Source organism: Phyllobates terribilis, unplaced genomic scaffold (assembly GCF_046119375.1).
Source record: "Phyllobates terribilis strain yellow unplaced genomic scaffold, ASM4611937v1 Scaffold_1__5_contigs__length_1240528914, whole genome shotgun sequence".
In the NCBI taxonomy this organism is placed as follows: Eukaryota; Metazoa; Chordata; class Amphibia; order Anura; family Dendrobatidae; genus Phyllobates; species Phyllobates terribilis.
Genome location: NW_027362761.1, coordinates 421,633,598 through 421,648,272, shown reverse-complemented (window position 1 = coordinate 421,648,272; position 14,675 = coordinate 421,633,598). Strand labels below are relative to the sequence as shown.

Here is a 14,675-nt window from a genome sequence, read left to right as displayed (position 1 = left end):
TTATATATAGTGTCAGTATACAGGTAATACAGTGATCACCAGTGACATTATACACAGGAGCTTTGTATATAGTATGCAGTGTATAGTGTCAGTGTACAGGTAATACACTGACTCACTGGTAACATCTCTAGTTGAAGACTTTCATCTTCGCTTTTCTTGTTCATGCAGCAAGACCACCATCACTTCTTCCAGCCAGGACTCGTCTCTGCAGAAAATAACACATAGTTATCTAGAGCAGTTTCCAGAGCACATTCCCCAATTTTTCCCCAACTTCTACACTACATCAGATCAAGAAAAAAGCGATATAGTGTCGCCCTGCACAGTAACAGAACCCCCCACTGAAAACAGTATCCTCAAAAATAAAATACACCACAGCAGTAATAATATCCCTTAAATAGCCCCTCCAGTAATAAGGTCCCACATCCTACTCCCATATGTACTTCATACTGGACCCCATGTCTCATTCCTGGCCCCATATGTCTTCATCCTGACCTATGTTCTCCCATCCTGCCCCCATGTCATCTCCCATTCTGCCCCCGTGTCTCTTCATTCTGCCCCCATGTCGCTCCATTCTGCCCATGTCTCTCCATTCTACCCCCATGTCATCTCCCACTCTACCCCCATGTCATCTCCTATTCTGCCCCCATGTCTGCTCGTGTCAATGGGGTCTGCTGAGAAGAGTCTAGATTGGGGAGGGGAGTGGAATTACTGGGGGGGGGGCATAATTTCTGGACAGTCTTGTACAGGTCCTGGAGACACAGATGATTTGGGTGGGTTCAGTACACCAGTTCTCACACAATCATATTACGCAAGGGAAATGTAAGTTATTACTGCAAATGTAAATGTGTAAATTACCTTCTACAGCTGTCAGTAATAGAGGGGGGGTCCTGTTGTACATAATAAACCAACGTGATGATGGCTGTTGAAAGTTAATTTATTACAATAAGTGACAGGGTAATGCATTTCCATAAAATTAATGAGTGCTGCACTATCATATACAGTAAGCAGCACACTTTATATAGTTAAACACAACTAAAAAGCCAACTGGACACCTCCTGAGGGGCAACATCAAGAATGGTTGTGAAGTGACCAGATAAAGTCCATTCTCATCCTTCAGCTTGGCTCAGCCGGGGACGGCTCTTCTTTAGCACGTTATTCATGAAGGAGTTAGGAAAGCATTTTATTACTAAGCAGATATTGTCTTTCTTGTTAACATTGTTTTTATTAAAAAATTTCTAATTATTATACCAAATGAGATTAAACAACAGGAAGGAAAAGAAAAGGAAAAATATGGGGCGAACAAGGAAAAAAAGATAACACGGGATAAGGAAATATCGCAAAGCAGTAACAGATATTCTATTTCTGATACATATACCAAGACATATTAAGATACACTGCTGATTTAGCAAGTTTTCCCACCTACTAAGAATGGAGAGGTCTGTAATTTTTATCATAGGTATACTTCACTTGTCAGCTGACATGCGCTGGAAAAGATGTGGGCTCAGCATCGGACCCCACATCAAACAGGGGGAGGTGACTTATGACATACAGTTATATGAAAAAGTTTGGGCACCCCTATTAATCTTAACTTAATGTTTTATAAAAATTGGTGTTTTTGCAACAGCTATTTCAGTTTGATATATGTAATAACTGTTGGACACAGTAATGTTTCTGCCTTGAAATGAGGTTTATTGTACTAACAGAAAATGTGCAATCTGCATTCAAACAAAATTTGACAGGTGCATAAGTATGGGCACCTCACCAGAAAAGTGACATTAATATTTAGTAGATCCTTCTTTTGCAAAAATAACAGCCTCTAGTCGCTTCCTGTAGCTTTTAATGAGTTCCTGGATCCTGGATGAAGGTATTTTTGACCATTCCTCTCTACAAAACAATTCCAGTTCAGTTAAGTTTGATGGTCGCCGAGCATGGACAGCCCTCTTCAAATGATCCCACAGATGTTCAATGATATTCAGGTCTGGGGACTGGGATGGCCATTCCAGAACATTGTAATTGTTCCTCTGCATGAATGCCTGAGTAGATTTGGAGCGGTGTTTTGGATCATTGTCTTGCTGAAAGATCCATCCCCTGCGTAACTTCAACTTTATCACTGATTCTTGAACATTACTGTCAAGAATCTGTTGATACTGAGTGGAATCCAACTTTAACAAGATTCCCGGTGCCGGCATTGGCCACACAGCCCCAAAGCATGATGGAACCTCCACCAAATTTTACTGTGGGTAGCAAGTGTTTTTCTTGGAATGCTGTGTTTTTTTGCCGCCATGCATAACGCCTTTTTGTATGACCAAACAACTCAATCTTGGCTTCATCAGTCCACAGGACCTTCTTCCAAAAATAAATTGGCTTCTCCAAATGTGCTTTTGCATACCTCAGCCGACTCTGTTTGTGGCGTGCTTACAGAAACGGCTTCTTTCGCATCACTCTCCCATACAGCTTCTCCTTGTACAAAGTGCGTTGTATAGTTGACCAATGCACAGTGACACCATCTGCAGCAAGTTGATGCTGCAGCTCTCTGGAGATGGTCTGAGGATTGTCCTTGACTGATCTCACCATTCTTCTTCTCTGCCTTTCTGATGTTTTTCTTGGCCTGCCACTTCTGGCCTTAACAAGAACTGTCCCTGTGTTCTTCCATTTCCTTACTATGTTCCTCACAGTGGAAACTGACAGGTTAAATCTCTGAGACAGCTTTTTGTATCCTTCCCCTGAACAACTATGTTGAATAATCTTTGTTTTCAGATCATTTGACAGTTGTTTTGAGGAGCCCATGATGCCACTCTTCAGAGGAGATTCAAACAGGAGAACAATTTGCAAGTGGCCCCTTTAAGTAGCTTTTCTCATGATTGCATACACCTGGCTATGAAGTTCAAAGCTCAATGAGGTTACAAAACCAAAAAAGTGCTTTAGTAAGTCAGTAAAAAGTAGGTAGGAGTATTTAAAACAAGAAAATGATAAGGGTGCCCATACTTATGCACCTGTCAAATTTTGTTTGAATGCAGATTGCACATTTTCTGTTAGTACAATAAACCTCATTTCAAGGCAGAAACATTACTGTGTCCAACAGTTATTACATATATCAAACTGAAATAGCTGTTGCAAAAACACCAATTTTTATAAAACATTAAGCTTAAGATTAATAGGGGTGCCCAAACTTTTTCATATAACTGTACCTATACGTCATAGGTCGTAAAGGGGTTAAACTGCCTGGCCCAAAACTTTACTTGGTAAGTAGGACCTGCGATGACTTCATTGAGTCATGTGACAGGTCACGCGACCGCCGATGTCAGCGGTCACGTGACCTGTCACATGACTCAATGACGTCATATCAGGTCCTCACACCACCGCGAGCCGCCCAACACACCACAAGCATCACTGAGGAGACCGGGGGACATCGGAAGGTAAGTATAATCTTTATTTTTTATTTTAAATTCTATTTTTTACAGGTACCATGGTACCCAGGTCTGGATGAGATACTCCTCTTCTCCAGGCCTGGGTACCATCCGCACATTGAATCGCTTCATATCCGCGTGTGCACATGTAATGATGCGGATATCAAGCGTTTCAATGCAAGTCAATGGCGACAATTACGCTGCGTGTCCACAAAATTAATGGACATGCTGTGTATTTTTCTGCAATGATAATCTGCAGCGGAAATTTCTGCAGCATGTGCCCAGCACATGCGGATTATCATTGGGGACCATGGGGCACGTATAACCAAGCGTTTTTCAAGTGTTTTCGCTGCGGAAATTCCGTGGCAATAACGCTTGAAAAACGCATAGTGGGCACGCAGCCTAACACTGACAGAATATGTTGTGGTATATAACTTCTTGAACACTCCATATATTGTAAGGCAGCGCTAGTCATCATACTGGGGGATACTCGCTGCACCGGGTAAATTAAAGCACACATGCAATGTCCTTCCGGTATTTCACAATAAAGCCGTTTATTATTTATCATAAACTGCTTATCACACATATAATGTCCACGAGCCTATCCAGTGGCAGCTAAGCCCACTTGGCTCAGTTACAGCCTTCAGCAAAGTAACTATCACAATGTCCATATAACGTACCGCTTTTACCTTGTGCCGGGTCTTAACGGTTTCGTTCTGCCACCGCTGTGGCTTTTAGGCTTCCCAGGTGGGGGTCTCCAGCCCTCGTACCTTCGAAGGCTACTGGTATGTCCTCACTCTTTAACATCCAGCCTCTGCCTTTCAGGACTCTTGTCTTTCAACAGGCCTCACTAGGCCTCACACTCTAGCAGTGTCCCACACAGGAACAGGCCTCAGGCCTTACACACCCCCTGTCTCAAGACTACCAGGGTTTATATATCCTGTAGTACACACCCACAGGACCTGTGCTGATGTCACAGTCATGTGATCAGACATTCTGTGCATACAGGACCTGTGCTATGTCATAGTCATGTGACCAGTCACCTGAGGGGGAAGGTACATGGTCGGCAAAAACACATCCTGGACCATTACCGTAATGCCAAGCAAGCCGCTGCATTACATATCCCCCCCTCTGTTCAAACTTGTGGGGTTGAACACATAGTATACACAATTACCTCATAACCCACAGTTCACACCAAGTCCATGTACTTGACAATGGCGTTGCTCAGTCCCTGGAACATTAGTCATCGACATTAGCCCATCTCTTAGGGACCTATCATCCGTCATTGTCACCGACTTCGTCACGTCACATTTCTGGGTCATAACCTTGTCAGACCTCCCCCGCTCCCAGCGGTCAGTTGTAACCTTGTCAGATCTCCCCCGCTCCCAGCGGTCAAAACAGCAGTGTGACTCACATGCCCTGGTATCTAAGGTCCGGTTCGACTCCGTACTGTCCCGTCCTCTATTGGGTCGTTTGTATGGGCCCCTCAAACCTAAGTTACTGGAGGTCTCACTACCTCTAAACCCACGCCCACTACTCTCAGGACATCTTGAAAGGTCCCTAACTTCAGCTGTAGCTGTTCTGTTATTTAGGGGGCCCTTTCTCTGTCTGGTCTCACAATTTCTAGACGGCTGCCATCTTCTGCTGCTCAGATGAAGCTGTCTATCCACTCGCAGTCTAGCAAGATTCAACTGTTCTACTTCTCGCAGGCAGGTCACTCGGTACTCCATCAGCATGCGCATATATTCCAGGCTTTCTTCCTACAGCGGAGAATGACACCATGCCGTCTTCATCTGGCATCCAGTCCTGACGATCACGTGGACTGCTTACTTTCATCACACCAGACTTCTTTACCATCATCTGCATGGCTCGGCCATTTCTCCCAATGAGCTTTCTCACCAGAACATGAGGCACCCGGATGACCTCTTCCCGCAGACTGTGAGCTTTTCTCATAAGCTCCAGTTGTCTAATGGCTTGTTCCGTCTTCAACCGGAGAAACCGCTTCGTGCGAATACATCGCCAGTGCATGTCACCCAGGATCGCCACCCTCTTTGCTGTGACTTCGGTCGTGGACAGGACCACCAGCTGTTTAGCTTCTGAAGTAGAGTACACCTTACAGGCTCCCACGGCCTTCTTAAACTCTTCATGCACGGACTTACTGGTGCATTCTTCCCTCAAATCCTCGGGTACATCTATGAGGCATTTGTACCGGGACGTTTCTGTCTCACCAGTGGTCCCCAAAAGATCCTCTAGCTCAGGTTTCAGGGGCAACTGACTTTCAGCTTCTTCACCCTGTATGCTTCCCCGGAGCGGACTCACAGCTACAAACTCAAGAATTTCCGTCTTGACCACTTCCATTTCATCTTTATCTTCGGTTAACACTCTCTTAGCTCTCCTCAGGTCCACCTTCTCATGGTATAAGGGAGTGAGTGCAACTTTTTTTTCTTTTTCCTTCTCCAAGGAGGCCTCGTTCACTGAGTGATGCTTTGCCAGGCGACTTTTGAGCTTGAAAACTTCTTCCTCTAGCTCAGCTACTTGCCTCTCAGCAGCACATCTGTGAAGCTCTTCCTGCTTCAACTGCTCCTTTAACAGTAGAGTTCTCTCAGACCTCTCTGTCTCCAATGCGCCCACTCGGCTCTCAACAGCCAGTCTCTCAAGCTTCTCTTGCTTCAAATGGGCTTGTAGTGACTCCTTGAGCTCCTTGATCTCGGCTCCTACATCCACCGAATCATCCGAGCTCGTATTATTCAAGGAGGTATCTGTTTCATACCTCCCATCTCCAGTGGCCAACTCCTGGCCCTGGTCTGTGGCTTCTCCTATAGACTCCTCCATCTTTTTCCGCTCAGCTTCCATCTTGCTGATTCTTTCCTTAAGGCACGTCTCTGCCCTCTGCAGATTATCACAGAACGTCTGCAGCTCCTTCACCTGAGCTTCCAGATCTAGGCTTTCTGCGGAGATCACCATTTTCATCACAGGTGTCCTGCAGAGTGGTCTCAGCCACTTGGCGCATGTGTTCTGCACCCGCCTTATCATCCTCTAGTTTTTCTTTAACCTTGAGGAGATCCTCATAGTCTCTTTTAATTTGTTGCAGTTCCCTATTGAACTTTTCATGCCTCTTTTCTGCCTCTTTCAGGGCGGATAGCTCCCAGTCTCGCTGGTACAGAGAGTCCACCAGCCGCTCCTTCTCCTGCCTTAGAGGCTTTACTTGGTCCTGGCATTGCTGCAGCTCCCTCATGAGTTCACCATATTCCTTCTTGGAGTCACACAGCTCCTGGTTGAACTGTTCGCGCAGTTGTTTTAGGTTTTGGTCACGCCCAGAAACTTCATTCTGCAGCGCCTCCTTCTCACTGTGCTGTCTCTGTATCTCCAGGGTTTGCACCACAGTCATCTTCTCTTTGGTCGTGAGTTCTGTCTGGTGTGACCTCTCACCGATTTCTTCCGCCTGTTTCCTGAACTTCTTGGCATCTTCTTCAGCTTTGGCTTGGGCTTGACTCATTTCCACCACTTGTATTTTAAGGCGTTCGGCTTCAGCACTTATGTCGAGCTGTCGTCGATGATCAGCCTCTAGGGTCTTTTGGAAGCCTTCGGTCTCCTCAGCTAGTTGCTGCTGCATCTGCTCCTTGTCTTCTTGGAGTTTCTTAGCTTGCTCCATGGCCAGTTCCTTCTGTTTCTGCAGTATCTCCGCTTCGGCTTTCAGACGGGTGGCTTCTTGAACAGCTTGCATCTTCTCTTTGAGCATCTTTTCAGCTAAGGCTCGCTGCTCATTTAGGTTGTCCTCAGCGAGCTTGCGTAGTCGTGCAGCCTCCTGGGCCTCTATGCTCAGTCGGGCAGCCTCCTCTGCTACCTGTTTCATCTTCTCGACTTCCTCGACAAGGAATTTTTGTGTGTCGTCTTTGTCTTTCATTATAAGAATCTTGTTTTCCTCTTCTATACGGACTTTCAGTTTCACCAGCTCTTCCATCTGTATTTTGACTTTGAAGAGTTCGTCTTCCACCAATTTCTTTTGCCTCAGGGACTCAGTCACTTCTTTCAGATCTTGATCCTTCTGTCTCAGTACTGTACCGGAGGTTGCTACTGGCAACGTCATCTCCTCTTCTGCCTCTAAAGGAGGATCCACACTTGAAATAAAGGCACACAGTACTACATTTTCTTTATTTTCACTTTCAGCAACGACTACAGGAGCAACCTTCTTGTGGCCCTTGCGCCGTCGACGACGAGAGGGGGACTCTCTCCCCTCGTCTAGCCCCTCCTGACTGAGCTCTCTTTCTACTTTTGTAGTGTCACCGTCAGTTGTGGGGTCTGCGTCACTCCCTATGGTGTCGTGGACCAATAAGTCACCTCCCACCTTGACGTCACCCCCTTCTACTGGAGCTACTCCATTATCAACGGTCACATTGTCATTTTTAGGCGGTATCAACCCACCACCAGTAAATTTTTTTTATTTTCTATCCTCCACGCTGTTTTGAACAACCGCCCCTTTTTTAGACCCCGCCCCCTTTTTAACAACCACACCAGTAGGGGAATTTTTACAAGAAAAATCAACAATAGTTTTAGGACTCAGTTCACAACAGTTCTTACCACCTCCCCGGGCACTCTGGGACAACAAGGGCGCCCCCGGAGAGTTCAAGGAATGGTCCACTGCCGCCTCTCTGTAACGGGCCAACAGCTCCGGCCCTTCCTGCACCACGACCTCTTGTCGTTTCTCCCATACCTGCTATTGTTTCTCAAATGCCTGCTGCGAGTCCTGTTGTCGTTTCTCAAATGCCTGCTGCTGCGATTTTAACAGGCACTTTAATCGCTCAATAGCTTCAGACTCATTTGCTGCTCCCTTCACAGCCATCTTTATCTGCTCCTGCATTTCTTCAGGACACTCCATTTTCCTGCAGGATGCTTGCAGCCGGTCATCTAACCCCTTCTCCATTCCGTCTGGAGATACTGCACCATTCACAGCCATCGCGGTACACTATTCACACTAGACACTGCTCTCCCCAGAAAATTTTCGTGGCCCCACCGAGCCAGAGCAAACCGGATTTGAGTGCGACGACAATTTTCGTAACCCCTGCCGAGTGACCGCAAGATACTTTAATCTTCGTGACCCCGCCGAGCCACAGCAAAACCGGGTTTGAGTGCGACGACAATCTTCGCAACCCCACCGAGTTGCAGCCAGATGCTTTAATCTTCGTGACCCCGCCGAGCCACAGCAAGATGCTTGCATCCACACTCATCGTTCAATGCCGTTACCTCTAGCAACAAGGCTGCCGTTTCCCCTAGCAACCGGGCTGCAATTGCCTGCATTCTCGAACCATATGTAAGGCAGCGCTAGTCATCATACTGGGGGATACTCGCTGCACCGGGTAAATTAAAGCACACATGCAATGTCCTTCCGGTATTTCACAATGCAGCCGTTTATTATTTATCATAAACCGCTTATCACACATATAATGTCCACGAGCCTATCCAGTGGCAGCTAAGCCCACTTGGCTCCAGTTACAGCCTTCAGCAAAGTAACTATCACAATGTCCATATAACGTACCGCTTTTACCTTGTGCCGGGTCTTAACGGTTTCGTTCTGCCACCACTGTGGCTTTTAGGCTTCCCAGGTGGGGGTCTCCAGCCCTCGTACCTTCGAAGGCTACTGGTATGTCTTCACTCTTTAACATCCAGCCTCTGCCTTTCAGGACTCTTGTCTTTCAACAGGCCTCACTAGGCCTCACACTCTAGCGGTGTCCCACACAGGAACAGGCCTCAGGCCTTACACACCCCCTGTCTCAAGACTACCAGGGTTTATATATCCTGTAGTACACACCCACAGGACCTGTGCTGATGTCACAGTCATGTGATCAGACATTCTGTGCATACAGGACCTGTGCTATGTCACAGTCATGTGACCAGTCACCTGAGGGGGAAGGTACATGGTCGGCAAAAACACATCCTGGACCATTACCATAATGCCAAGCAAGCCGCTGCATTACAATATACACTGCTCAAAAAAATAAAGGGAACACTTAAACAACAGAATATAACTCCAATTAAATCAAACTTCTGTGAAATCAAACTGTCCACTTAGGAAGCAACACTGATTGACAATCAGTTTCACATGCTGTTGTGCAAATGGAATAGACAATAGATGGAAATTATTGGCAATTATCAAGACACCCTCAATAAAGGAGTGGCTCTGCAGGTGGGGACCACAGACCACATCTCAGTACCAATGGTTTCTGGCTGATGTTTTGGTCACTTATGAATGTTGGTTGTGCTTTTGACTCGCCCCCTGGGCCGTGGGGCACGCGGATCCGGGCAATAGGGAAACGATGGGGGTAGTAGTGGCGGCCCGGTCCCGCGGCTCAGGGTGGTCAGGCCAATGGTAGTCTGCTATGTAGTGGTTGATAATGTCCGACTACGCCACCCGTGGATTGCGGTTATTAGGAACCGCGCTGCATGCAGACCGCTAGGGCTGATGAGGTGTGCAGCTAGGGTAGTGTGACTCCCCACGGGAAGAGTGCGGCCCCAGGGCAGTATAATGGATGGTGGGAGTGATGGTAGTGAGAGTCCCAGTGCTGATAGTGCTGGAGGAGCAAGGAGCACACAGACAACAGGTTGCAGTCCAGGGTTTTTACTAGAACAGGTAAATTGACCCACAAACAGTCCCAGCTAGGAGGGGACCTGGATGTCTGAGAGCAACGGGGAAATTGGCCCTGGTCAGGGTGAGGGTGTAGGCCTACCGTGCTTTCTGTGCTCCTTCTGGCTATCTCCTCGTTATAGGGTAACAGCCCACGTTTCCGAGCTTTCCGTGTATTCTCGCCTGTATGGCCTGCGACGTGGGTTCCTTTCTGCTCCCAGCCTTGTACGGCTTTGCTGGTCCCTTCTGTTGTGGCAGGGCCTCCAGGCTTCTTAGGCCAAGGAATATACTGTCCCCTGCGGACTGGTTATCTGCTGTAGGATGTGGAATCCTCCCAGCCTCAGACACCAAAGTCTGGTAGATTAAGTCCTCTATCTGCCAAGACAGGCTCACTTCGCCTCTTGTCTCTGGCTTGTGGCTCTCCTCCTGCCACACTTCCTCTTAGGTGCAATACAACTTTCTGTCCCTGCTCTGCTCCGGGACACGTCTCAGTGCTGAGACAGGCCTTCCAGTTCTCTCTAACCCTGCCCCCAGTACCAACTTTTATAGGGGCAGCCTGCTCCCCCTACTGGCCTGAGACAGGAGGTACTGCATGCTAATGTTCCCCTGACTAGAGAACCTCCCCATTGCTCTCAGACACAGCTTTATTACATTTTGTGGCATCCAGGCAGGGTGACACATTCCCCCCTAGTGAAATTTAGTACTCCGGGACTAAACAATAAACAAAGACACTATGCATAACCATAAAACATTAATAGACAAACGACGCACAGATTGAGTTCTTAAGGTCACAGTGTGGCCTGTGACCGGGTGTCCATATCACCAATACAACGGGGAGCCTTAACCAGGTGGGGGTCTGTCCTACCCCAAGTCCTTCACAGTCTTAGTTCATTCCTGGGTTAGGCTCCGAACGCAGTCCATACAAGGTCCCGTTTATAAAAAGTCCATAACCTTTGAGTCCTTACGGTAGCTGCAAGAAACTGAAACACAGAATTACCAAACATGCATGTAACTTTGCAAACAATTCAACATTTGGCAACAAGGTTATTTACAGTTTTAGTGCATCCTATATTCTCCAGCGAGCGGGTATCTGCCCCTTTGTGCTCCTGGTTGACCTCCGTAGCCCACTGTCTGGTGGTGGACCAACCTGGCTTTCCCCACTAGCGTTAGGGGTACAGCTACCAGCTGGGTGTACAGGTAGGGCAGGCAGCTGTCTGCGGGTCCTTTGGCTTACCGCAGGCATGGCAGGCTCACTGTCAGCAGAGGGTTGACTCTCCTGGGCTGCTGGTACAGGCTCTTCTGCCTCTGGAACTGCTTGCTCCTCTTCACCTTCCGGCTCTGGTGTTGGTTGTTGCTGTGCCGGTTGCAGGAAATGCAGGACGGGTACCACTATGGCATCATTTATGCGAGTCCAGGACTGAGGGAACTCTCCGAGAATGGTGCTGATCATTTCTTCCTTGTCCTCTGCGGGTTCAAGGTCACTCTGATCCTCTTCTGCACTACGGAGTTGCTCGGGGCATCTTTTGAGGTGGTCTCTGGAGACGGTGCTAGTGGTTTCTCCTCCGTCCTTGGTGATCACGCACACCTTCGGGTTGTCGTGATCAGACTGCAGTACGGTGTAGGGTTCCCTTTCCCACTGGTCGTCCAACTTATGTAGCCTTCTCTTTCGCTTCAGGACTTGCTCACCAGGTTCTAGGGGACCAGCAGGGGCGTGTTGGTTGAAGAGTCTTTCTTGCCGTTCTCTCACCTGGGCCAGGCTCCTCTCCACACTCTCCTGTACCTTCTTGTACTGCAGTTGCCTTTCCGTATCCCAGTCCACATCCGGGGAGGTGTCCTCAGGCGTCAGGACTCCCATCTCCAGGTCTATGGGCAGCTTACCTGGTCTGGCTCGCATCAGGTAAGCCGGGGTGCAGTTGGTAGCATTCACCGGGATATGATTGTATAAGTCTATCAGATCCGGCAGTTTTTCTGGCCACAGGCTGCGTTCCTCCAGGGGCAACGTCTTCAGGAGATCAATAACTATATTGTTCATCTTCTCACACATCCCGTTGGTTTGTGGGTGGTAAGGCGTTGTCCGAATCTTCTTACAGCCATAGAGGTTGCAGAACTCCTGGAAGATTTCAGCCTCGAACGCTGGACCCTGGTCTGTCAGGACCTGTTCCGGATACCCGTGTGGACGGCAGAAGTATTGCTGGAAGGCTCTGGCCGCTGTTTGGGCTGTCAAGTCCTTTACCGGGACCACCACTAGAAAAAGGGAATAGTGGTCCACGATTGTCAGGGCATAGATGTATCCTGACCGGCTGGGAGCCAATTTGACATGGTCCAGAGCTACCAGCTCAAGAGGCTGCGTGGTGACGATAGACCTCAAGGGTGTCTTCTGGCTGGCACGGTCCTTCCTCCTTAGGTGACAAGGGCCACAGTCTCTGCACCATTTTTCTACAGCTCCTCTCATGCCGACCCAAAAGAACCGTCCTCTTAGCAGGAACTCCAGTTTCTTCCAACCGAAGTGCCCCGCTCTGTCATGGTAAGCCCCCAGGACCATAGCTGCATCCCGCCTTGGAACCACGATTTGCCAGGTCAGCTCGTGTGTCCGGTGGTTGACAATCCTTCTGCACAACTTGCCTTCGTAGAGGAACAGCTTGCTCTTCTCCTTCCATAGCTGCTTGGCTTCCTCTGGGGCTTCCGGGTCCATGCGGGCGTCTTCCTGGGTCAACAGATCTTTCACCAGGCGGATGGCAGGGTCACTATCTTGGGTCTCGGCCCAGCTGTGGTGAGGTAGGGGATTGATCATCACGGTTGTTAGATCCTCCTCCTTCACGCGGTGGGAGTATTGAGCGGCTCCATACCAGTGAAACGCAGGGAGTTCTACCTCCTCCAGCTCTTCTGGGTCTTCGTCACCTTCAGATAAGTGAGGCATTCTTGATAGGGCGTCCACGTTGGCATTAGTTTTGCCTGCCCGGTACTTGATCACGAAGTCATAGTTGGAGAGACGGGCCATCCACCGCTGTTCCAGGGCACCCAGTCTTGCATTGTCCAGGTGTGTCAACGGGTTGTTGTCCGTGTACACGGTGAACTTTGCGGAGGCCAGGTAATGCTTGAAGCGTTCCGTCACGGCCCACACCACCGCCAAGAATTCTAGCTTGAAGGAGCTGTAATTCTCCGGGTTCCTCTCGGTGGGTCTCAGCTTCCGGCTGGCGTACGTGATCACCCTTTCTCTGCCCTGTTGGTTTTGGGACAGTACGGCTCCCAGTCCCACATTACTGGCGTCTGTGTGAAGGATAAAAGGCTGGCCATAATCAGGGTAGGCCAGGATCTCATCCCCCGTGAGGGCCATCTTCAACTGGTGGAAGGACTCCTCTTCCGGTTTATCCCACTTGAAGGGTGGCTTTTGACTTCTGGACTTAGACTGTCCGATCAGGAGGTCCTGCATAGGAGCTGCCATCTTGGTGAACCCGGGGATGAATCTTCGGTAGTAGCCTACCAACCCGAGAAACTGTCTCACCTCTTTGATGTTCGAGGGGCTTGGCCAGCTCTTAATTGCCGTGACCTTGTCAGGGTCGGGGGCCACTCCTTCCGCGCTTACCACGTGCCCTAGGTACTGGACCTTTGGTTTCAGCAGGTGACACTTCGATGGTTTCACCTTCAGGCCATAGCCTGCCAGGGCTTCGAACACCTCGGCCAGGTGCTTCAGATGGTCCTCGTAGGTCTTCGAATAGACGATCACGTCGTCCAGGTAAAGGAGGACCGTCTCGAAGTTTCGGTGCCCTAGACAGCATTCCATCAGCCGCTGGAAGGTCCCTGGTGCGTTGCAGAGCCCGAAAGGCATGCAGTTGAATTCGCTCAGTCCCATCGGGGTGGTGAAGGCGGTCTTCTCCTTGTCAGCCTCAGCCACAGGAACCTGCCAGTACCCGCTAGTAAGGTCCAAAGTAGAAAAGAAGTTAGCTGATTTTAGTGCGGCTAAAGACTCTTCTATTCTAGGCAGCGGATATGCGTCTTTGTGGGTGATATGGTTGATTTGTCTATAGTTGACGCACATTCTCATGGTGCCGTCTTTCTTTTTCACCAGAACCAAGGGGGCTGCCCAGGGGCTACAGCTGTCTCTAATGACCCCAGCTTCTTTCATTTCTCTTAGCATGCCCTTGGCGTTCTGATAATGTGCAGGGGGTACAGGTCGGTGTCTTTCTTTTATTGGTGGGTGGCTCCCTGTGGGGATGTGGTGTTCTATCCCTTTTACTCTGCCGAAGTCTAGCGGGTGCTTACTAAAGACTCTCTCGTACTCCTGTACCACCCGGTAGACTCCTTGTTTTTGGTGCAGGGGAGTGGAGTCAGCACCCACGTGGAGTTTCTGGCACCAGTCCTCCTTTTGTTTCTGGGAGCCATTACCCTCCGCCTGAGGAGATGGAGGCAAGGGTTCCACGGCCCTGATAGCTTTGTGTTCGACAACAAACAGTTTGGCGAGTGTAGCGTACCTGGGTAAGTGTACTTCCCTCTCCCCAATGTTGAGGATGCAGACGGGCACCCTCCCATGACGGACATCAACCACCCCCCTGGCTGTCAAAATGGTGGGCCTGCTGTCTGAGTACACGGGTTCTACCATGGCTTGGTAGTCTCTACCTCTCAACCCGATTGCAGTCTGACACCAGATCATC

The 14,675-nt window shown here is 48.9% G+C and overlaps 1 protein-coding gene across 1 annotated transcript in view; it reads right to left on the bottom strand.

The window, feature by feature from the left end:
* The window catches only part of LOC141266604 (plectin-like), a 36,799-nt gene extending 29,431 nt beyond the window's left edge, over positions 1 to 7,368 (bottom strand). The window contains exon 1 of the mRNA XM_073680187.1: positions 6,756 to 7,368. Within this exon, the coding sequence (XP_073536288.1) occupies positions 6,756 to 7,368 (613 nt within the window). The remainder of the gene's footprint in view (positions 1 to 6,755) is intronic.
* Between the last annotated feature and the right edge of the window lie 7,307 nt (positions 7,369 to 14,675).